At 31.9% G+C, this 24,810-nt stretch overlaps 3 protein-coding genes across 3 annotated transcripts; 1 reads left to right on the top strand and 2 right to left on the bottom strand.

Annotated features, from left to right (window-relative positions):
• Positions 1-2,739: 2,739 nt before the first annotated feature.
• LOC100777526 (cullin-binding superfamily protein) lies at positions 2,740-7,880 on the top strand. The gene is made up of 9 exons (NM_001349737.1): positions 2,740-2,933; positions 4,281-4,365; positions 5,058-5,132; positions 5,214-5,250; positions 6,363-6,446; positions 6,581-6,641; positions 6,756-6,862; positions 7,294-7,359; positions 7,567-7,880. The coding sequence occupies exons 1-9, from the start codon at positions 2,864-2,866 to the stop codon at positions 7,666-7,668; spliced, it is 687 nt and encodes a 228-aa protein (NP_001336666.1). The 5' UTR covers positions 2,740-2,863; the 3' UTR covers positions 7,669-7,880.
• A 995-nt stretch (positions 7,881-8,875) lies between these two features.
• On the bottom strand, positions 8,876-10,733 carry LOC100817108 (nod factor hydrolase protein 1). The gene is made up of 2 exons (XM_003550747.5): positions 9,578-10,733; positions 8,876-9,219 (listed from the first exon to the last, which is right to left on the bottom strand). The coding sequence occupies exons 1-2, from the start codon at positions 10,659-10,661 to the stop codon at positions 9,170-9,172; spliced, it is 1,134 nt and encodes a 377-aa protein (XP_003550795.2). The 5' UTR covers positions 10,662-10,733; the 3' UTR covers positions 8,876-9,169.
• A 5,703-nt stretch (positions 10,734-16,436) lies between these two features.
• On the bottom strand, positions 16,437-20,410 carry LOC100816573 (probable LRR receptor-like serine/threonine-protein kinase At1g74360). The gene is made up of 2 exons (XM_003550746.5): positions 19,986-20,410; positions 16,437-19,825 (listed from the first exon to the last, which is right to left on the bottom strand). The coding sequence occupies exons 1-2, from the start codon at positions 20,047-20,049 to the stop codon at positions 16,614-16,616; spliced, it is 3,276 nt and encodes a 1,091-aa protein (XP_003550794.1). The 5' UTR covers positions 20,050-20,410; the 3' UTR covers positions 16,437-16,613.
• Positions 20,411-24,810: the final 4,400 nt, after the last annotated feature.

Genomic DNA, 24,810 nt, shown 5'->3' with positions numbered 1-24,810 from the left:
GATTTTTCTTATGATAACTAAAAATATATAAAGTATCTAAATAATAAAATTTTAGAGGGGTATATCTAATTGTTTCACTAAAAAGATATTTATGAAAAAACTTATATATGAAAAAGTACTTTATTGAAACTATAATATTTTTATTTTATTTTTAGGAGATATATTTAAATATTCTATAGAATGTTTAGAACTAAGTAAATAAATCTTAATCATTTTTACAAATAACGTTACTTGGAATTCATGATTGTCAAAAATCACAAATTTTCATTGCAATAATATTACAATTTGTGATAATCAATAATTAAATGATAGTGTAAAAATTATTTAATTTTTTATTTTGTTTCAATTAAAATTTTTTAAATATTTTTTTTAATTTCATTAATAATTTAAATTATAATTTTTTAAACAAATAAAAATAGAATTTAATTAAGGAGTAAATAATATGTACATCAAAACACAAATATTTATCATTTATAATAATTTTGTTGACTTTTTTATAGTAATTACATTAATAATTATATCAACAATAATTTCTTATTAATTAATAATATAGAACTTTTTATAAAAAAAGTTAATCTCTTATTTAAAACAGAATAAATAATATATGAGCTAATAATATAAATAATTTGTACACTGTCATTTCAGTTATACTAACAATAATTTTTAATTAGTAAAATGTATTTAATTATTACAATATCACAATAAATTTATTAAATTTTATAAAATTAGTAAGGTAACCCATACGATGTACCAGCATGTTATTATGTTTTTAAAATTTTACATTGTTATTTTATTTATATTTATTTATATTATTTAAGAGTTATACAACATAAAATGTAAAGTAATAATTACAAATAATTAATTTTTTTACTGCAATAATTATAAACAACTAATAATCATAAAATTAGTTACTAACCTTATATAATTACTCACAAATTAGAAAAATCAAACTGACTAGATCTTTTTATATTTCTATCATGACCAATAATTTATTTTGACCTAAATATCGATGCTTTATTTATTATTTTTAACTTGAATTCTTATATTATTGTAATCTATTATACATTCTAATATGTTTTTTTTTTTTTTTTACTTTTTCATTGATTTTATATTTGAATTTGAATTTAACATTTATTATGACCTATTATTATTCCCGTTCCAATTTTTTAATTAAAACCCTTATATTATTGTAATGTGACACATAATCTAATAATGATAAAATTCAAATTCAAATAACAATAAATGAAAAAGTAGATGAAAAGATGTAATAAAATATGTGACAGATTACAAATGGTAGAAAATAAATTGACTATTTGATTTTCAAATTTTTTGCAATTATAAAGTTGGTCAGAAAATAGCTTTAGTTGTCTAGATAACTTTTTTTTTCTTTACCAGAGGATAATCATGATATTTCATTCATAATGTTCTCGACAATATATAAGGAAATATACTAAAAATCCTTGGGCTTTCTTGACTTTCTTCTCTAGCAAGGAAATGAACAACACCATTCGCTTGAATAAAATTATCGTTATTTTGAGCAGGAACAGAAAGAAGTAGATTGAATGAAAGAAATAATGAGAAAATTTCTCAAAGATTTTTTTTTTACCTTTATTAATATATAGATATAGATTCTTATATTATTGCAATCCGACACATAATCTATTAAGGATAAAATTAAAATTCAAATATAAATATACAAAAAATGAAAAGAATAAATAGAAAGATATATAATAAATAAATGTGACAAATTACAGATTATAGAAGATAAATTAGCTACTTTTTTCAAATTTATTGTAATTATAAAGTTGGCTGGAAATTGTCTAAATATTTTTATTATCAAATTATCCTTATTTTATGCTGGAATAGAAAGAAGTAAAGTGAATAAGAAATAGTATGAATAGTTATTCTTAATTTTCTTAATCCCTCTAAAATTATTTACTTTTATTAGAGATAAATATGTTTTTAGTTCCTAAATTTTTGTTTTTTTATTTTATTTTTAGTCCCTAAAATTTTATATGGTTTAATTTAGCCTTTATATTTTTATTAAATACATAATTTTAGTCTCTTTACACATATTATTAACAAATGACATTATATTTTGCTTTCATATGTAACAATTTTTTCCCCCATACACATTTCTTTCATCCTCAATGTGAAAAACAAGTTATGATTTTCAAATCACAACTCCTATGTATGAATATTGATGAGAAAAATCATGCATATTCATAACCAACAACATGAAATATTGATGAATGAAGGTGAAAACAAAAATAAGAATGTAGTTAATAGACATTTTTATAACTTATTTTTTTATAAAAAAATCATGTGATTGTACTTTTTTTTAAATCCTCACCATTAATTCTAATTGACAAAATTAATATCATCTTTAAAGAATGTGTTTATAGGTAATAAAAAAATATTTTTATTGATATATGATGATTAAATTGATCGATAAGAAACTTAAAAAACTAGAATACAAAGAAAAAATATAGATATAAATACTAAAATATAAAATTATATTTCCCCTCTTTTATTAATATAAAAATAAACATAAAATTGAATTATTAAATGATTTTTTTATTAGTAGGAATAAAGCCATGAGGAGTTTAGAATATGATTTCTAATTAATTTAGAGTTGAAAGATAATTAAACTCATAAAATTAAAAGAAAAAGAAGAAAGATTGATGGCAGCAGCACTATTTCCAAAGCTATAAAACCTCGGTTAAACCTTGAATCTATGAAGGGTTGGTTGCTCTTCTTCCTCTTCCTCTTCCTCTGTGAATAGGGTTTCTGCCTTTTTTAACAACAATTTCGAATCGATTCGATTGGGTCTCTCAAAGTTTTGATTGCACAGTTTGCGAAGATGCCTCGTCCCAAAAGAAAAGCTGCCCCACCAATCACTTCCTCTGATGTTGATTCTTCTCTTCGCACCGGTACATCAATTTCTCGTTTCCGATTGGTTCCCGCCCCGCGAAAATCGAATCTCAATATTCAGTAAAAGAATAATAAATCTTCGTAAATTTGTAATCAACTTTTTCTTTTTGAAATTCGGAGCGATGAGTTTTCCATTGTTGAAGTGCCCCAAGTTGGCGAATTTCGATCTTGTTCGATCGAGGTTAAATATTTATAATTGGGTTGTGTTTTTCCAGGGATAGAGTTGTTGATATGCGTATTAAACACTTTAAAATTCAAAACGATAAAACGAAGGGTTTTGTTTGCCGTCATTTTTTAGGAGGGAAAGGGTGGTGGTTGTTATGTTAGGGGTCTATCTTGTTTTTGGGATGCTTCCCATCAATTACCCATTTACCCTGAATAGATATTATATTTGGCTATTTATGAATCATTCACATGTGATGTGATTGTCTTAAGTAAAGTGTAATGTGAATTGTGATATTCCCAGGCAATTTTGTTATAGGAATGCCCAATTTATGATCTATATTATTTGCAGTGTGCATTTTAACTTGGATATTTTTAGTGTGTATCTTGCTAGCTTCTGTTTTCTGGTAACAGATAACTTGTTTCTTTTATGGTGGTATATAGAATTTAAAATTTAAAAACATGACTGTGCTGACATGAGATTGCTTTATTCATAATTATTGATCACATCGCGATGGCATAAAATCCTGAGTACATATCTTCTGTGATGCTGCTTGTCGGTTTTCTGGCACTACATTTTACAGCTTATTAACATAGTATGACACTAGTTATCACTTATCAAGACAGCCTCTGTGTTTGTAGCTACTTACTAATACAATCTGAGAGCAATATTAGCTTAATACTTCTGCAGTTCCTGTAGAGTGCTTAATCTGTTTATGTGGGGGCCATAATTAAAATGCTATATGGTAGTTTGATCTATTTTCACTCTCTTATTAGCCCTTTTTTTCTCTTGAATAAAATCTATTATTTTATCTAGTGGTGAGACCTTAGTTGTTATTGAGAGAGGAAACTGCATCCCCATTGACAAAATAATTTTGTGCCCATTTGGTTACATTTACTGTAAAAAAAATGTTAAACTATTTCCACTCCAAGTAAATCGTTTCGGTTCTGCTGAGCTACTGTTTCATAGAGTATCAACATGAAATAGGATCCTGAAAGTATGATTCAATATTTCACAATGTAGCATTACATGGACAAAGTAATGATAAAAAAAAATATTTCCAAAATAATATCGAAAAGCTAGAAATAATCATGCATAATCAAGACTTGTGGTTCAGGACAATATACATTGTGATTTGCTGAGTTCTTGATAGTAATTATTTCATTTCATGTTTTTATTTCAGAACCAAAGAAATCAACTACAAAGCAATTTGATCGAATAGATAACTTATTTGAGTCATATGCAAATAAGTCATTGGGTTTAATTGAGTAAGTATGTGCATTTTGAAATCATTATGACATGCTTTATTGTTGTTCGATCTGCTTTAGGATTAAGAATATGTTATGATTAAGTTAGATTCAATTATTTACTAGGAACTTTGCTTATGTTTCAGTAACACTCAGGTTTATCCTTTTTCTTGATGAACTTTTTTTTTTATATAAGGAATTAGAAATTGTTCAGGTCTAGTTATATTTTATAGGTTTAATTACCCATTTAGTTCTTATAGTTTCCAAACTTATCCCTTTTAGTCCCTGAAGTTTAATAAGTGGATTTTTTAGTCCCTAAAGTTTACATTTTAATTCCCAAAAGGTCTCTGCCGTTAAATTTTTTTTAACTCCGTTAGTTAAAGAATTTTAATGGCAGAGACCTTTTGAGAATTAAAATGTAAACTTCAGAGACTAAAAAATTCACTTATTAACTATAGGGACTAAAAGGGATAAGTTTGAAAACTATAGGGATTAAATGGGTAATTAAAGCTATTTTATATAAAATTAGTTTACAAATTAGGCAGTAGGCACATGATCTACCATATTATGAAAAGATCTTCAGATAACTGTACAGGGATACTTGTTGAGGTCCAATGTTTTTCCTTGATGTTTTAAGTTTGTTTGTGTCCCTATCCATTAAAGTTTATGTGACTCTTGATGAAATTCTCTATACTTTTTGGTTGGTTGGTCAGCCCAGACGGGATTGAAGCACTTTGTAAAGATGTGCATGTGGACCACACAGATGTTAGAATGCTCATACTTGCTTGGTAAGTAATGGACTAGATTGATTTGTCTGTTGCCTCTATCTAACTGTTCTTTTAACCCCTATAAATGTATGATCTTACCAGGAAATTGAAAGCTGAAAAACAAGGTTATTTTTCCAAGGTTGGTAGATTGTATTGCTTTACAATCCTTTTTTAGTTATACACTGTTATATTTAGTGAGATAGACAAACATGCATGCCTTATTAATTTCCCAGTCTATTCTATGGATACACTCTTAGACATGATCATAGATTTGTGCTCTTGTTGGAACCCTTCGTTTAATACTTATGTATTGACATATTTCTACATGTACTATGTTTCGTTGTATATACTTGCATTTATCCTTTCTCTGACTCTAATATACAAGTGAAATAGATAAAAAAGGTTCAACCTCTCATGTTGAGAAAAAAGGAACCTCTCACTAAAAGACAATATTCATTTGTTTATTTAATTTGTGTTGCTAATAATGGAATCAATACAAGTGAAATAGATAAGTTGACACTAAAAATTTCAAACATGTTCTTATGCTGGTCTTCATCTTTTCAAAATCAGTGCACAATATGAGTAGGATGTTATAAAATGGTTTTTTGGAATCAACTTCTGCTTACTTTCTTTAGGATAAGATTTGGCTTTGTTATATTGTGCTTTTGGTGTTTCAAGTGGGGTTTTTTATTTAGATATTTAAGTTGTCCTGAGGTTGACATTTTTTGGGTGCATTTATTTGTTGGCCTGGTGAAGGATTGAACCTCCAGCAACATCATTGCATCCAAATCTTCAAGACTTGGGCCCAAGCCAATTGGGCTTATGAGCTCGTAGGCATAGACTTGTCTGATCTATCCTTTATATTCATACTGATTACTGAAAAACTGAATTCTCTCCAGTAAATAGAATTTTCTTTTATACCAATAATTGGCTTGATCATAGACAGATATATATCCTTCTTATTTGATCCAATTTGAGGGTCATTCTGAATATCGTTAAATAATTTTTTCATTTGTTAAATGTTGAAAATTCTGTCATATTTGGTTATGTTGTGTGTGTGTGTGCAAGAGAGAGAGAGAGAGAGAGAGAGAGCAATAGACTGCTTGATGCCATGCTAAGGTCATTAAACCAAAATCCTCTTATACTGGTGATATACCACTCTTGTCATCATGTGTTCAGATAGCTTGAATTTCTTCATAATGTTAGATTTTGGACATGTCATCATCATCAGTTTTTGCTTATTCTTAATAGGATGAGTGGCGAAAAGGGCTCAAATGTTTAGGGGCTGACACTCTTCCAAAATTAAGAAAGGCTATTAATGGACTGAAGAAAGAGGTATTTTATTTTTTGACTTTTGTTATAAGTTACTTAATAAAGTTTTCTTGCATTCTTATTGAGATTAGCCATTAACCATGGTTGTTCTTCAAGAAGATTTTTGGTGTATTTTATTTCCTGTGTGTCTTGGTTAGGTGACGGTACCAGAGTGCTTTGAGGATTTTTATTCCTATGCATTTCAATACTGTTTAACAGGTAAAATCAGTATTGGTGAGCTTTGATTTCACTTATAATTTATATTTGTTTACATTGCTGCTTTCCTGTTCTTGTATATCTCTCTTGGTAACTAACAGGGAATAATACTTTCAGAAGAAAAGCAAAGGAGTATAGATATTGAGACCATCTGTGAGCTGTTGAATGTCGTTCTTAGATCTGAATTTCCTACTCAAGTCAATTTATTAACTGAGTATCTAAAGGTGGGTAGGTTTTTATATAATAAATAAATAATAATCTGTTGTTTTTTATGCTTCTCAGTTCTTTGTGACTTTTTGAGTTGCATGTAAAGATTTGATATAGTGACTTTCAGTGATGTCCAGCAAATATGATGGATTGTGAAGAATATTAATATATTATTTTCTTGTATTCATTTTTGTTCCACACTAAAAGTGCTATTTGCTTATATAAAGTTTTGTTTTATTGTGTTTTAATGATCTAAAAGTTTCTACATTCTTGAAATATTTTCCCATGGAAGTCTATGATACGAAATCAAACCATGGCGATTTCCCTTGATTATTACCCCTTGTATGATGCACATTAAAGTTGTGTTGTTTAGGTGGAAGATGTTCAGAAGACCTTTAATGCCCATACACGTTAAATTATTTTCTGACAGTTGAAACTTATTTGGCAGATCCAGAACGATTACAGGGCACTAAACATAGATCACTGGAGAAATTTTTATCGGTTTTTTAAGGAGGTACTGCTGTTTTTATTTTTTCATACGTTGCCTCTGGATTTTATATTCTGTACATTTTTCACTTCTGGTTGTGTTTACTATCTGATTGTGAGGTTAATTTGAGTATTGGTAAGTATTTATGTTGTTTGATCGGTGAAAGTTGGTGTGCTTCACTTTTAAAAGTCGCAAGCAGAAAAAAAAAAATGTCTGACGTTTTGTTGCTTCCAGGTAAGCCTTATTGATCTTCGAAGTTATGACTCCAGTCAGGCATGGCCAGTGATCCTCGACAATTTTGTTGATTGGTTAAAAGAAAAAGAAGAGAAAATATAGTTCTCATATTTCTCAAGTTTAAGTTCAATTTTAATCTGCTGCTGACTCCGAACAAGAATACTGTTTGAAGCGGATATACAATTGTGTATTGCTGATCTGAGTAATCAGTTCGCAGTTTTTTTTGCAGAAAATTGTTATCAAATGATTAATCACATGTAACAACAACTTCATACAGTGTCAACTGTCAAAGCTATATTCCTTTTTCCTGACCTGGAGATATTGTTTTAAGCTGTTTATTTTGTTTTTTACTGCTTGTTTTTTAATATTTTCCTGAATCTTTTATGCGTTTAACGACAGTCTTAACTGGAACTAAAAGTTCTAATCTGGATGTTGGTGAGTAATCAATCAAGAGAGTCTTTTATTTCTTATCATGTCCAATGACTGTGGGTTTACTTTTTTGGACGATTTTGGGTAAAAAAGAAAACTAGTTCGTAAGTGTAGTACTGTTATTTGGAATATTGGTACTTTGACAAGTTTATGAATGCAATGGACACCATGATTTAGAGACTGATTGATATTATGTGTCTTAAAGAAACTAATCGATTAAATATTGCAGTTGGCCCAAAGAGAAGGTTAGAAGAAAGAAAAAGAACAATGAGTATTATTGTCGATAAGAATGAAAAAAAGTGCGGTGGATGTAAAAAGGATTTTTGAGGACAAAATTTTGGTTTTAAAACCAATGGTTGTATAGGAGAGTAGTAGGCCAATTGAAGTGCTTATGCATCATTTGGTAGGATAAAACACTAGAAAAAAAATTGGGAAGATTTGGAAGGGTTGATTCAAGGCTTTCTACAAGAGGAAAACATTATCTTACATAAGGATTTAAAGGAAATGTTGATAGGTAAAATAATTAATAGAAGCTTAAGATGGTTTTGATTTTGGAGAGTTGAACGAGGAAAGATTCTTGATTATTAATCTTATGATTTCAAGATTATGAATATGAAGCGCGATGAATATTGGATCACTTAGAAGGTCTTAATTAGATTTCTTTTCTGAAAGAGGTATCAATAAAAGAAATGATAGAATATGAAATGATTGTATATAAGGAGATATTGATGTGATACCTATTAAGAAAAATAAGATCTAATAATCAAATGCCACATGGATAAATTGTGTCAACCTTAAGAACTTAGCATTCAAAGCATTAAATTGAAACTTTCTATTTTTTAATTGAAAGATTAAAATTGAGAATAAAAAAAAAGGGAAATCAATAATGCATTTTAACCTTTATAAAGTTTTCCACATTGGCAATACTTATAACTCTCAATCCAGTAAATTGAGAGACTGTTACGCAAAAGGATGAGATTTTTCCCCCCCTTTCATGTTATGTTCTACACGGGATCTACGTGAAAAAGAATTCATATGCTGAATGAAGGCATTGCCATCTACACTTGTGCATTGTATATTCAATAAATTCAATTACTTGATGTTGAAATAGAAATCAAATCTTCCCTGCGTGATGAAAATGATAGCACAAACGTGAAGGGATGAAAGTCAACATTCAGTTCATTCTTCCGGTCTCTTTAATGCAAAGCATCCAGGCATTCAGAGCTGCATTTTGTCAATCATAATGGCATTGATTAGTTTCGTGGTATAGAAAATTATCTTTATTTTTTTGCTGAGTGGATACAAAATTATGTTGAACCAAGTAAAATAAAAGTTTTTGCATTATCATGTGTTATAAATTATTTATAGTTAAATTGTTGATTTTAAATATAATCACTTTAAAAGATATACGTAGGAAATTATTGTTTATTCTTTAATTTAAAAAATAAATTTAATAGTCATACACTCTGAGGATATCAAATAATTTTACATTGTTATTTAATAACAAATACTCATAAATATGACTGTTTTATATCATGCATAATCTCATAAAAAAAATATTTTTCTTAAAAATTTCCTTTACCTTGTGTTGAGATTTTCCAATCGCTAGTGTCGAGGCCAGCAGCCCAAAAGAAATAGCCACGAAGCGAAAAAGCTTGAGCAAACCCAACCTTAACCGCCACCGAGATCGGGTCATCGTACCCGATCCAGTAACTCCCACTATACGAATAAACCGACGCCGTTTCCCTGTCATATACAACTTTCGCACCTGTTTCTTTGTTAAACTGCAACACTTGAAATAACGCCATGACACCATCCGACCCAGGAACCGGTCCAATAGTCGGAGCTCCGATTCCATGCACACTCCGGTCACGTAACTGCCACGTCCTCCCATATAGCGGCAAACCCATCACCACCTTCTTCGGAATAACCCCGCCCCGGATCCACGACCCTAACCCGTAACCCACACTCGCATTACTTTTCGGGTTAAAAAGCCCAGCAGGAGGCCCAGTATGGTTACTCCAGGGCCCATTTAGATCGTAGCTCATAACGTTGACCCAATCTAAATTCTCGTTAATGGAACCCACCGGGTACCTCAACGACGACGTTTCGGATAAGAAGTAATCGACGGAGAAGTACACTGCGGCGGTGAGAAGAAGCGGTTCCCGGCCCGTGGCGGCGGCCTCGGCGGCTATTGCGGCGCGCCACTTTTTGAACAGCAGGCCGAGGTTTTTCATCTCGCTCGCGGTTCGAGGGAACTCCCAATCTAGGTCAACGCCGTGGAACCCGAAGGTGCGTGCGAGGGTGATGGTGGAGTTGATGAAGGTGGCGCGCGCGGCGGAATTTGCGGCGATGAGAGAGAAGAGAGTGGCGTTGGAGTTGGCGCCGCCGATGGAGATGAGGGTGGCGACGGTGGAGCCAAGGGTGGTGGTGAACTTTGCGAGGTTTGTGGCTGTGGAGTTTGAAACGTGGAGTTTGTAGGTGACATTGTTGGGTGCAAGGAATGCGTAGTAGACGTGGGTGAAGAGTGATGTGTTTATGGCTGAAGGAGGGAAAAGTGGTTGTTCGAGCCAGTATATAGCTTTTACGTCATTTGTGGAACTTGTGGCGGTTATGACAAACAAAGTTGCTAAAAACAGAAAACGTAGCATGCTGAGGCTTGCCATGAAAAAACTTTGGTTTTGGACTTTGCTTCTAGGCTTGGGTGGAAGGAACGTGTATAAATAGGAGTATAATAAATATTTTGTCTGAAAATTTTTCTTTTTGTAAAGAGTATCTATTGAATGATTATTAATATATGGTAAAAAATAGAATCTAATTAATCGCTAGTGAATTTTTTCTCCTATTATAAGTGTGTTTTTTAACCCAAATCTTAACTAAAGAGATTAAATCTAATTCTAAAACCAACAATTTATTAGTTTTTTTAGTATTTAATACAACAATATATTGATTACATGTATGCTCTCGTTCTTCTAAGTATAAAATATATTGTTGCTGCTAATTACGTTGACTGTTACTATTGCGCAATATTCCCAAGTGGAGGATGACATGTCGTTGTTAAAAGCTGTCATCGTGATCTTTGATCATTAATTTATTGGTTGCTTTGGTTCGTGCATTTTATGTTTGGAAATTAGTAATGCAATTGGTTTAGGAAAGTGTGAGGATCTTCATGAGATTGTAAACATAGCCGTCCATGGTCCTTAATGTTTATGGATTCTCTGGCCGTCGAACCAAGTACAGAAACGCGTTTCTGTACTCAATGCTCGAATATCTCCCTAGCTTGATTTTGTTTTTGAAGTCAAATGGTTGAAATGAGTTATATAATAGGTTTTCGGAAAAAGAATAACTCAAGTTTCATTCTGATCAAGAACCCAAAAATATGCATGATAAAGCTTTGTCAACTCGTACTGAGTAATTACTTTATGGCGATTATTTTATTTTAGGAAAGAATGTAACGATCTTTTCCTCCTCCTAAAATACGAGACAATCTTTTTTTGGTGAGTACTCATAACATGATGATATTAGCTCACTCAACAAAGATTTGATTTTCGTTAAAGATTTGTTTTTCATGCACAAGTCGAATGAAAACTTTACTTAAGAATAAGAATAATTAAGTATTCATCACTTGAATCAACCACCTATTAATAAATGTAACGTGAAAAAATATATATTTTTTAAATTATTTTTCTGGCTTGATATCCTTAAAAAAGTAGAAGTATATAAAAAAAACCCTATGAATTTTACATATCTCATTTTCTCTCCAAGAAAGAAAATAAAAAAAAGTGTCCTAATTTTACTTATATCCTATTATATTATAAATATTTAACTATAACGAGATGAATAGACATATACTATCAATATAAAGGTTTTTATATTATTAATGAATTAAAAATTTATTTTTAATATGACTTTTAAAATAATTATTATAAAATTTAACAAAATTTTAATTTATATAACAATTTGTAATTGAAAAATAATGTAAACAACTTTACTTTATATGAGCGCATATATTATTTATTCGTAAAAGAAACTCTTATTTTTTCTTTCATTTGGTGGTTTTGCTCGTCCTTTCTAATACTCAAGGAGGTAAATGAATAATTGAGATTTGAGAATTATAGCATATATGAAATGTAACAGGAGCCCTTCCTAGCTCCATAAGTCAGCAAGGAATTCCTAAATTAAATTACTCCTACAATACATATAGCATCATACATGCATGCATGTAACCTAGCGGATAGCCGGATAAGATGAAAAGATGTTTTTTTTTATATGAAAAAAAAAAACAAAACAATTCTTCGCTAGCTGGATTACAACGAGTCTTGAGATTGACCATTTGCTAAAGTCAGCTTGTCAATTGAATTCTTAGCTAATCCTGTTCTGTTCAAGCTTATGACTTCAAATTAAATGAAGAGAGAGAAGTCATACACATTAAGGCCATGTTTGTTTTTCTATTTAATGTGCATTTCAAAGCTTCCAAACTGGTAAGCATCAATTTGTTGTTATGGGCTAAGTTATGAATTATCAATCAAATTTATCCATAACTAATCTCCATTTGAAAATTTGATATCTATCCTAAGTCTCTTCTTCTAATGAAGTTTATATATATATATATATATATATATATATATATATATATATATATATATATATATATATATATATATATATATATATATATATATATATATATATATATATATATATATATATATATATATATATATATATATATATATATATATATATATATATATATATATATATATATATATATATATATTTTTAAATTTAAGACTTTATTTAACGAGTCTCAATTTAGTTCTACTGGAATGAATGATATGTCAGTGGGCTAAACATGTCTTTAACTTTAAGTTGAGCGCACCATGAAAAAAAACAAGTACTAAGTGCATATTTGAAAAAAAATAAGTCACGTTATGTGAAGCAACAAAGTGTAACTTTGGCATTATTCATCTAGTTTGACGTGACTTTGTTGTCTTGATGTGGATTTAAAATGTGTTTCCAACAAACATGTCAAATTCTTTTTTTGGCGTAATAGTGATCAATATGATGTTTGAGCCTATAGCCTCATACATATTGCTTCTAACCTCCCAACACTTAGTTGACCCTACCCTAGTGTGTTTTTACATGTTTACAAGTTTTTGAGTTCATAGTGACTACCGAATTTGTGTTTAGATTAGATTTAACAAACTTATTTTTTTTTTAAATAGAGATTTTTCTTGATATTTTGGATGTAAAATCTATTAGAGATCGATATGTTGTTTTAATTTTTTTTATATGTCATCACTTAAGTCAACGTTTAGTAGGTAAATTTTGGTGATAATCCATGTTTTGAGGTGCCTTTCAAAGGGAAGGGTTTGAAAGACGAACACATTATATAGACGAACACACATTCAAAAAAATAAAATTGAAAACATGTATGCAGAGAAAACGTAGAAATTTATTATGCCAAAAATTGTATTTACAATTTTACAAGTTTCTGTTGGTTTAGGGATTATTAAATTTCAACATCATCCTGAAATGGATTATATTTTATAATTCTAGTCACATAGTGATGTGATGAGTTATGGTCCTTTAGTCACCAAATTATGACGAAACATAATTATTAAAAAATCGTCACTAACTTTTATGACTTCAGAATTAGTAACGAAAAAACAATTTGTGGCTAAATTTAGTCACTAATGCATTAATTTTAGTATTGTAACTGTTAGTTACATTCTCTAATAATAGTAGTTAACCCACGCCAGGAATCCTTATAAACCTGAAATGACTTTATTGATAGTTAAGTATTGGAATTGTAACATCATTGATTGAATAAAGTTTGATCCCACTTCACGTTTATTAACTGAAAACGCAGGCCTTTTGGGAGTACCAATGGCTGCACCTTCATTCTTCAGCAGTGAATCAACTTCCAACATGGAAGGTCTATCAGCAGAGCCACCTCCATGCATCTCATGATTTTAAAAGGCGAGGTTGTATCATCCAATGAAGGGTCAACAAACTCCACACATCTACCTTCCCTCCACAGCTCATATGCCTGAAATAATAACCCACGTGACTAATTTCAGCACCAATAAATCATACAATGGATAGAATAGTCATATAAAAAATATGTGATAAGATAACTTAAATATTCCAAAAGTGTCATATTTTCATGCGTGCCATAATAACATGAAGTCCTCTTTCCGCTTATGATTTGCAAGAGAAGAACTCCAAAACTATAAACATCATACTTCGTTGAGTATATGCCTTTTCTCACATACTCAGGAGGTACATACCCACTGCAAAAGCCAACAGGAAGTGATTAGAGACACGAAGGAGAAACTATAACACTTACCAATGCTATTTTACTTACTATGTTCCAACGATCCTGCTTGTGTTTGCTTGAAGGTCTTATTTGCTGAAAAGTCTAGCCATACCAAACTATGATATCTTTGGATTCATATTGTGATTTAACTATACATTACATTGCACAAACACATTATTTATCTCCTAAAATAAGATCATTAAATGAGTCAAAATTCAAATATAAAAACATAATTTCCTCTGCCATAATAGGTGAAGTTGATTTCATCTGGTTCCTTTTTCAATTTTTTGGCAATCTTCCAAGGAATTGATGCTTCATTTCCTATAATGAAACAAAATAAATAAAAAATCCTCAGTGTTGCCAGTAATCCATAAACATAGACATGAACTCCTATCTGCATAAATATAAATACTCCTACTCCATAAACATAGACCTCAGACGATCACTGAAAACACATATAAAATAAGTCTACAACCAGACATATTCAAAAACATGCTCAAATTATTCATAGTAATAGTAACTTAGTATTGCATTCATTTCTGTCAAGAGACCAACGTTGATCAAGCCACCTAAAAGTTAATCATCAAAGCACAAAGTATATAGAATATTCCTCACACAAATCTAAAGTCTAAACTCTTCAAGTCAATACATGCTTAGCATCAGCTTTTTGTTCGTGTACTTTGTCCTGGTATTACTAGCATGTCCATGCATGCAGCCATGAATTAATAATTCAAGCAAACATATATCTATTGAAGTCCTGCACTACTTCCTTGGCAACTCAAAAAGACCTATACAACATATGTTTCTTGGTCAATTACAACAAGAACTGAATGAAAACAGTCATGGCAAATATGGCCCAAATAGACTAATAAAGTATACACCAACTGCACAAAGCAACAGTATACCTACCGTTTTGGAGTTACAATAAAGCTCATTCATTTCCAAGCTACGGCTTAGTCACCATGGTATTGTTGGTTGAAAGCCAGCAATAGTACTCTGTGCAAGGCTCACATAAAGTTTGGAATCATATCAAATCAAACAGTACATTGCTCACTGACGATTTAAATAAATAAGAGTTACGTAAGTTGATCTAATCTATATAAATCATCAAAACTTAATGAAAAATCAATAGCTGATTTTTGTTTTTTACTGGTTTGGATGATTGGTTTTGATTTTGAAAACTCGTCTATAAAAGAATTTGCGATGCAAATCTTGCCTTTTCTTTGCTGTACAGACTAAATATATGCATACAAGGTTTACAGAAATGGTTGCTTCAATTCTATGCTCCGTTATTATCAATTCTATCATAATTATCTGGTAACTATTCCTAAATATAATCTGTACAGACTTGTTAGTTGTTACAGATATCATCACAGACATCACAGGTTAATTACAATAACGTATGGAAAATATTGAGTTAATCCTAATAATAATGGAAGATTTTATAGGATCTCAATAATCTCAATGCTCTCTCTCAAGTTGGCGTAAATGGACTATAAATGCCCAACTTACACAGTATGCAATCAAACCGGGTCATCCCTAAAGCCTTGATATTTGAAAGATGAGCATGAGACGGCACATGATATGTAGTAATGGTTCCTCGCAAAAGTTCATCACGTAAATAGTGGTAGTCCAATAATTGGCATCACAACCATGGGCTAGAAGGAGGTACCGGGAGAAAAGTTGTTAGTTAGGGACTAACATCCTGCCTTGACAAAGCCTAGATTGGGCCGAACTCAGATTAAACCATAGACAAAAATTAAGAGTTGTACAGTGATTAATAACTAGAACTTGTGATCTATTGATACATGTTAGATCCAGCGTATGGCCATTTTAGCACAAAGTGAAAGCTATACCTTGCCTTCTTGGTAAAGGGGTACTCTACTAAATGACATTCTATTCACTTGTCATCCTCAAGGCTCTTGATGTTTAATTTCTCTCTTACTCCATTTCATATTGATGGTCTAAAGTGCTAGTGTGTGTGTGTGCGCGGAAATGGTTAACTAACTATCTGTTACTGAAAATTAAAAGACAACAGAACTGATGTGCTGATTGCTGAATAATCATCAAAAAGGGAGGAACAAACGTAAAAATGTAAAATCACTATTGCAATACGTTTTACACAACAAAATTGAGCGACTTCTTTAACATAATGAATGAAGTTTCTGTGTACATACAATAGAAGAATCAACTGTGCATGACATATTGTTTCTATGTAAACTATGCTACACCTTATCCTGTGCACATTTTTTTTTTCTCCCAGATCCATCAAAATCCCCTAAACACAAAATGGCTAAACAAGGTAGTGTCCATAACTTGAGTACCCCTTGGGATTAGATATCTTAATCAGCATAGCAAGAATCTCCTTCATGTTGGGTCTAGCCTGTGGTGAATCAGCAGTACACATCACCCCAATCCTTAGCAACTCACCCATCTCCTCAGCCCCACCAACAAGCCCAGAACCCATTAGCAAAACTGGAACAGAACGACCCAACCCGCGATGATGTCGTCCATAACCCATAACACGCCTAGCCCACTCCACCAAACACTCTTCACCTCCATCCACTGCTCTTCTTGCTGTTGCCAACTCCATAACCAACACCCCAAAACTGTACACATCCCCTTTTGTAGTAGCTTGCCATGTGTGTCCATATTCTGGTGCAACATAGCCCACTGTCCCAGCCACCATAGTACTCACATGACTGTCCCCAACATCAACCACTCTTGCAAGCCCAAAATCAGTGACCTTGGCCTTCCCATCTTTGTCTAGTAATACATTGCTAGCCTTCACATCTCTGTGCACAACAGAAGGGTAGCACTCGTGGTGCAAATAGACTAGTGCACGTGCCACATCAATTGCCACTTCTAGCCTCCTCCTCCATGTCAAACGTGTTCTATCAGTGACTAAATCCTCCAAGCTTCCACCTTCTATGTACTCATAAATCAGTATCTTCTCTGAACCATTTAGGCACCAACCGTAGAGCGTGACCAGGTTTGGATGAGGCCAGCCAAATCCATGACCACTCAGAACCTCCATTTCAGCCTTGAATTCTTTTTCTCCTTCGAGGCCTTCCCTCTGAAGCTTCTTCACTGCTACTTGTCTGCCATCTGAAAACACTCCCTTGTACACTGTTCCAAATCCTCCTTTTCCTATGATTCTTTCCTCTGAGAAGCTGCTAGTTGCTTTGAGAATATCAGCATGTGTGAAAGCTGTCTTGTTCAAACGGATAACCTTAACTGTGTCAGACATCCATGATGAGGATCCGGAGCTGCTAGAATCATGCCACTGTTTTGTATCCCTCAAGAGGTATCTTGGTTCCTCTGAAGGGCTTTTCACCGATACACAGACTAGGATTGTAAGAAGTCCGAATACTGCCAAAACCAGTGTTATAACTATACACACCAAAAACACAGACAGTCTTGTGGACTTTTTATGCGCTTTGGGAAAGGTGTTGTTTTGATTGTTGGTAACGTTATCAATAAACTCGGGAAGGATCAGAAAGGGGTTGCCTAAATATGAATTTTTCTCAAAGGTAGCAAACTGTCCTGTTGATGGAACCACACCGGATATTAAGGGGTTGTATGAGATGTTGAACTTGTTAAGCTCTGTCAATTTGTTCAAACTTGTTGGAAACGTCCCAGAGAAGTTGTTGCAAGACAAGTCAAGATTCATCAAACACTTCAAGTTGCCAATTTCTTCGGGGATTTCACCTGAAAACTGGTTACTTGTGATGTTTAGCACCACAATGGGAATACTTGCAATCTCTGGAGGGAACTTCCCAGAGAAGTTGTTAAACCCCATGTGCATCATGCTGAAGTTCACCATAGTCCCAATTTCTGAAGGGATTTCACCACTGAGCTGGTTCGAACTTAGCTGAATATACCCGGATATCTGTGTTCTGCGAATTCTTTCACCAGGTGTGCAAATCTGGAAAACACCATATCCTTTGAGCAATTTGTCCCAAAGCTCTCTACAAGTTTTCCTGGTTAAGAGGCTGTACACAAAGCTGAATGGAGGGTAATCCGCAGGTATCCATCTCCTCATTGCTAAGCATTCACCAGATCCAGCAACCATTCGATAGTTTTGCCTATTCGATTCAAATGTGGTCGTGGCATTCCTTCCAATTTTGGACAGTTCAGAAGGCAACTTTCCAGAGAGCTTATTGTTGGCAAGGTTTAGCCATAACAAGCTTGAACAGTTTCCCAACTCTCGAGGGATTTCTCCAGTTAAAGAATTGTTTGCAAGCATCAACCATAAGAGGGAGCTCAAGTTTCCAAGGCTTGAGGGTATAGATCCACTCAAATTGTTGAAGGCAAGGTCGAGTGCCTGCAGTTGAGTCATGTTTCCAAATTCGGTTGGAATGGATCCATTGAATTGGTTGTAGGATAACATCAGAAACTTCAGACCAGTCATTTGAGAAATCTCAACAGGTAATAGACCTGAAAAGTTGTTGTAGCTTAGGTCTAACCGCCAAATGTTTGGCAATGTGAGAATTCCTGAGGATATCAATCCCCCACTGTAATTATTTGAATGCAACAGAAGAAAGCTTACTTGCTTAAATTTGCCAAATATCTTTTGTATGTCCCCACCAAATTGGTTTCTGCTCAAATCCAAGAAGGACAAATTGGTCAAGTTCAGAAGGGCCTCAGGAATCTCTCTTGAAAAGCTGTTGTTTCCCAAGTACAATGCTTTGAGGCCCGAGATGGACCCTATTTCAACGGGAATAGCCCCAGTAAATTTGTTACTAGAAAGATTCAGACTTGTTAAATTCTTGCAGTTAGCAACCCCCTTAGGTGCCTCACCAGCAAATCCATTTTGTGAAAGGTCTAGTTCTTGAAGGCTACAATTCAAAGGAAAAGCTTCCAAAGGAATAGTCCCATTTAGATGGTTCTCCGCAACAGAAAACTCTTTGAGCCTCGAAAACTTCATCCATATGCTTCCACTCAGATTGTTGGTGCTCAAATCCAAGTACTGCAACTTGAGACATTGATCAAAGCAGTTTTCAATCACACCAGTCAATTTATTACCTGAGACATTCGCAACGACTAAATTGGCACAAATGGAAGGGAAATTCAACCCAATATCCCCATAAAATCTGTTATTTGACAAGTCTAATGTGCGCAAGCCTATCAATCCAGTCAAGTTCAGCTCCCCTTCAAGAATATTATGTGATAGGTTGAGATGTACAAGCTTGTGGCAGTGCCTCAAGTCCTCAGGAATCTCGCCGGAGAGCGTGTTCTGAGAGAGATCAAGGTGTGTGAGTTCAGTGAGCTGCGAAAAATTCATGAATATCTCACCGGTGATGTCACTATTAGAAAGTTCTATGCCAACCACCCTCTTCGTAGCACTGCATGAAATTCCTTTCCATTCACAAGGATTGGAGCTATTGGCGTTCCAATATATGTAACCTCCTCTGTCTGCAAGAATTTTGCTGTCCAGGTAAAATTTCAGCTTCAGCAGAACCTCTTTGTCTTTGTCCAAAGATTCCCCTACAGCAACTTTACCTGCCAAAACCAAACACAAAAACAAGAATTGCTTCGGTAAACACAAAAACACAAGTTTGTAATAATTGTATAACAGAATCACCAACCTTCGAAACACTGAATATGAATAAGAGCAAGGAATACTAACTCTCAAGAGCACAATAGAGCAAAGAATGAGTACCTGAAAGAAGGATCAAGAAAAAGAATAAGAGCAAGCCACAGGAATCTGTTTCCTGCTCTGACATTTATGTTGCTGTTTGGAGTATCTCTTTCCTTTTTTGCTTCTTCTATTGTTTTTCTTTATTGATCAAAACTCATGTGTTGGTGATTCCCGGAATAAAATAAGAGTTACTCAAGAACATGAGGAAATTGAAGCCATTGGGAAGCGTGTTGGATTTGGAGGTATAGCAGCAGGGAGACAAAAAATGGAAATCGAAACGCGAAGCTTCGCTTGCATTAAATGTTTACTTTTAGTCGTTGAGGATACGTGTGTTCAGGTCTCATGAATAATTGTAATTTAATGAATGGTGGCTATCTTTGTATGATTATGTAAAAACAAAATAAGGGTATGCTTAATGCTTGCTCGTGTTTGATGTGGTTGTTAATGAATGTGAAATCAGTTGCATGTTTTGGTGCATTTATTTATTCAAGGATTCACATTTCTGAATGGCAGCACAAGGAAAAGATAAAGAAGCTCACGTTTTGGAGGAGCCAAGGAGACCGGTCGAGCCGCCCTTGCTGACCGGTTCGGAGAAGATTGGCCCGCACGGGTTTGAGTTTGACCTAAGACTAAACAAAGTTACAAAACAGTACAAGACAGACACGGTTTACGCAATTCTTTGCAATTACCAATGTTGGTAGATAGATATCATAGATTTAGATTAGGTTGTATGTGAACGTGATCAAAGCCAAAGAGACACGAGAAGTTGGCTTTTACTTTTTGCACAATAATATATTTCTACAATATTTTATTTAACTAAGAAATATAAAAAGGAAAATATGTAATACTACTAAAATGAGTGATGTCATAAAAAAAATATTATAAACAATGTTTATGACATGTTACGTGAGACCGCCGTTATCTTGGTTGAACACTATTAGTAGATGCGTTTTTTGTGAATTTCGTGGAAAATTTGGCAACGATTTACGGGAACAGAATCTGTGAATAAGGTTAGGGAGTTGCTAAGAACGCCCCTGGATTTAGTTAGATACCAGTTGAATCAAATTCGAAGTGGTTAAAAATGGTGTATCGTATGTGTTGTTTCATTGGATAGCTATAAATGATGTCCAGTTCGTGAAGGTAAGTAAAGCCAAAAGAACCTCATAGCATATCTCAACAATTTTGGTAATGCAATTCATATCAGCCTCGTGTACCAACAAACTACATTAGCGTTTTTAATGTTTTCTTTTTATTAACACATTTTTAATGGTTTTTGTTCCATAGTTGTGTCCTTGTGCTATATCAAGAAATCAAGAAATCCAATCCTAAGTTCTTATTATTAAATTTTATAGTACACTAAAGGCATCTGAAAGTTCTTAACACGTTCCCTCGAGTCAGGGCTCGTCATCACAAAGTGAGGGTTGACGACACTCACACCATATTAAAATTTTATAGTGTAACAAAGACATCCGAAAGGTCTCCTTAAAAACCGGTTCATAAGGGTGGTCTACCCAGCTATATAAACGCACTTATCATGTTTATGAATCATCCGATGAGACTCTTAATAGGCATTTATTTTCACTAAATTATTCAAGTAGAATAATTACTATTTCATGAACGTTAAAATTATTCAAGTAGAATAATTACTGACGTGGTATTATATATCTGATCATACCACTATTTCATGAACATAGAAACTCAATGTGGATTTTTAAACGTTAGAAATTTTCGGAAGTAGTTGGATTATGTAGAAATAACCATTGTGGAAGCACAGTGACATTTTAAGTTTAGGATAAATATAAGAAGGCATCAAATAGAGGCGTTCTTTGTTAATCAAGAGGCTCGTGATCATCAAATATTTTATTATTTCTTCTTGTAATGCATCAAAAACAAATTGAAGGTTTGAGGGTACCAATTTCTTGTGAAAGAAACGTAAGCAGATCTATAGGCAAAGAGAAAATTCACCAACAAAAAAAAACTATAGGCAAGGAGAACATGTTAATACTAAACATTAGGAGAATGAAATACGTTACAAACAGACATTGATATATCCTCCATGAAACATTGAAACCTAATTAAAACTCGTAGACTTTTTAATTGACATTACACATTTTAATGTAGGAGACAAGGAAGGGGAAATAAAAAGGAAACGAAAGATTTTGATACAGAGCTTACAACTGCGTATTCTTGTGTTTTACTTAAATTTGACTTGATTTAAAATTGTATATTTACTAGAACTAGAATTACTTGATATTTTTCACAAATTTGTATGGAACTAAACTTTTAACTTAGCCGCCATACTCTAATTTTATAAACCAAGTTGGTATCTTTTGAGCTATAAGATCAATAACATTTTGTTTTCAATTTATCAACATGTAAAATGTATGAAAAATACAATATAATTTCAAATTTTTAGTTCTAATTTCATTGTCATGATGTATACTCTCTCTATATATGTATTATTTTTTTTTGTAACAAGCATTTGTTGCCACCATAATTTTAAAATTATGTGTACACATAATCTAATTATTCAATTCTATTGTGCCAACGTAACAATTATAAACTATAATGCTAAATTTGACTTGAAGTATTTGTTTTCTTCCTTAATGTATGCATAAAAAAATAATTAAAAAATTGTCACCAAAACAAAATAAAAAGTACTTAATCATGCCTTACATATTTCAAGTAATCAGCTGACATTCAGTTTTGTAATTCCTCTAAAAAAAAGTTTTTTTTAATTAACCGATTTCGAAATTAAATGATATACCTAAACTACTTTTCCTTCATATTAGATTTTAGGTTTTGTCTCTAACTAAATATGATACAAAAAGTTACATATTGTTTAACTAAGCCTTACATATACTAATGAGTCACATATTATCTGTTCATATCTCGACTTAGTTTCGGATTAGTTTAATTTTGAATTACCTAATTTGTCAACGTTACACAAATTAAAAATAAAGTATGTCTAGTTAATTCATAATTTTAAAAGAAATTATTTTTTATTTAATATATTTGATAGATCCTATAAATTTTGATTTTAATCCAAATAATTTTTTTGTTAGTTTAAATTCTTATAAATTTTAAAAGTCTCAGAATTGATTTTTTTTTAAATGTGTTTTTAATTCTTGAACTTTCAATCAGATTTTGGTCTTTATACTTTCAAATCAACAAATTTTAGTTATCTTACTTTAAAAATATATGCGAATTTAATCTCTTTTCATATTTAAACTTAATATTTAATGGTAACTTAAATTTTCCCAACACAAAATTAAAAAAGAAAAGAAAAATTAAATTTAGATATTCTTAAAAGTTAAAAGACTAAATTTATTGATTTAAAAGTACTTGCACCAAAACTAGGTTTGATCGAAAGAAAAAACATTTTTTTCTACTTATTATTAAAAAAAAAAAACATGTATATTATAGAATAGTAATGAGTAATGACTGATGAGCGTAAACGGAAAGAATTAATAAAGACAAATATTGAAATTTCAATGTACTATACATTGAACAAGATTTATAATAGCTTTGGCCGCTCCCGTGTGTCCAACCGAAGAAGAGATTAAGACATGTATCATGATTTGACAATTGTCATGCACGTGGTATTTTTCCATTTTTTTTAAGTGGTTCAACTTCCGTTAATCTGTGATCAAACTGATATTAATTAAACAATATTTTTAGGAAAACATATAATATATGAAATAATATGTAAAAAAAAAATAATCAAACTACCATAATCTCATAACACAGGAAAAACTAAAAATACAACAAAAATTACAACCGCGGGTTACATAAATGTAACCCTGTACATGTCTAACTATATATCCAGTTACCCCTAAGTCTAACTATTCATGAGATCGACATATTGATCAAACAAGTAAGGCATGCGTACAGGTAGGTCTTGCAGAAATTATTGGATAATCTTGATTCTTTAAATACTATATATTTATAGTCTTTATCAATTTTTATGAAATACATATTCAAGTTTTTAATTATGAAAACAAATATTTAGTTATGTGTCTTATGAATATTAATTGAGATTACAAATGATACCTAACCATTAGGGTCTCTCAGTTGCAAGTTGCAGAATTAATTCGACAGCAGCAACGTCTAGCAAGCTTGCATGAATTCAAAGGAAAAATATATTGAGTCACGTCCCACTAAGTGTCTCGCAATGATGTGTTGTAAGAAGTGTGGATCACCCAAACAGTAACTATGAAAATAAATAAAACGTCTTTATTTAATTTTATTTTTTTATTAAGTAAAACAACATCTTGTTTTAACCGACCAAGGATTCGAACATGTGGATGAAAAAAAAAAACATGCTAGTAAGAAGGAAAAAAATTCACTAAAAATAATGAGTAAATTTTTTTGACAGAGATTAATTATCATTAATAAATATTTCATATTAATAATATGATTTTAAAAAAATTGAACCATTCCTGAATCGGTCCTGATCATCTAAACAAAATAATAGGTTCTCTAATTTAATAGATCAAATAAAAAATTAATTTGTCAAATTTTTTGATGGAATCAATCAGTCCGATTATTTTTTTAAAAGAGTCCAATTCAATTTTCAAAAATAATCTTTTAAAGTTATTATAAGTATGAAGATTTTTTTATTTTATTCTTTATAATTTTTTGTTAGTTTCAATTTTTATAAAATAAAAATCTAAAATAATTAATACCATCACTTAAGAAAGAATTTTTTTTTTTTACAAAACTTAAAAGAAAGGCGTTATGTTACATTAATAACTCCTTTGAAATAATATATATACCAACACATGCCTATAGGCTATATATGTCATATCTTCAATAAATACTTATTAAAATTATTCTAAAAAAA

The sequence above is a fragment of the Glycine max genome, chromosome 17 (genome assembly GCF_000004515.6).
Source record: "Glycine max cultivar Williams 82 chromosome 17, Glycine_max_v4.0, whole genome shotgun sequence".
Taxonomy (NCBI): domain Eukaryota; kingdom Viridiplantae; phylum Streptophyta; class Magnoliopsida; order Fabales; family Fabaceae; genus Glycine; species Glycine max.
This window is presented reverse-complemented; position numbering and strand designations above follow the sequence as displayed.

What these genes read in the sequence shown, in the direction of transcription:
- LOC100777526 (NM_001349737.1), top strand. Translation starts at nt 2,864, where the DNA reads ATGCCTCGTCCCAAAAGAAAAGCTGCCCCACCAATCACTTCCTCTGAT. An exon ending in TGATTCTTCTCTTCGCACCG is followed by an intron (nt 2,934 to 4,280) that starts GTACATCAATTT and finishes TTTTTATTTCAG; the next exon opens with AACCAAAGAAATCAACTACA. An exon ending in TTAATGGACTGAAGAAAGAG is followed by an intron (nt 6,447 to 6,580) that starts GTATTTTATTTT and finishes TGTCTTGGTTAG; the next exon opens with GTGACGGTACCAGAGTGCTT.
- LOC100816573 (XM_003550746.5), bottom strand. Translation starts at nt 20,049, where the DNA reads ATGTCAGAGCAGGAAACAGATTCCTGTGGCTTGCTCTTATTCTTTTTC. An exon ending in TTTCTTGATCCTTCTTTCAG is followed by an intron (nt 19,826 to 19,985) that starts GTACTCATTCTT and finishes TGGTTTTGGCAG; the next exon opens with GTAAAGTTGCTGTAGGGGAA.
- LOC100817108 (XM_003550747.5), bottom strand. Translation starts at nt 10,661, where the DNA reads ATGGCAAGCCTCAGCATGCTACGTTTTCTGTTTTTAGCAACTTTGTTT. An exon ending in TTGGAAAATCTCAACACAAG is followed by an intron (nt 9,220 to 9,577) that starts GTAAAGGAAATT and finishes GACAAAATGCAG; the next exon opens with CTCTGAATGCCTGGATGCTT.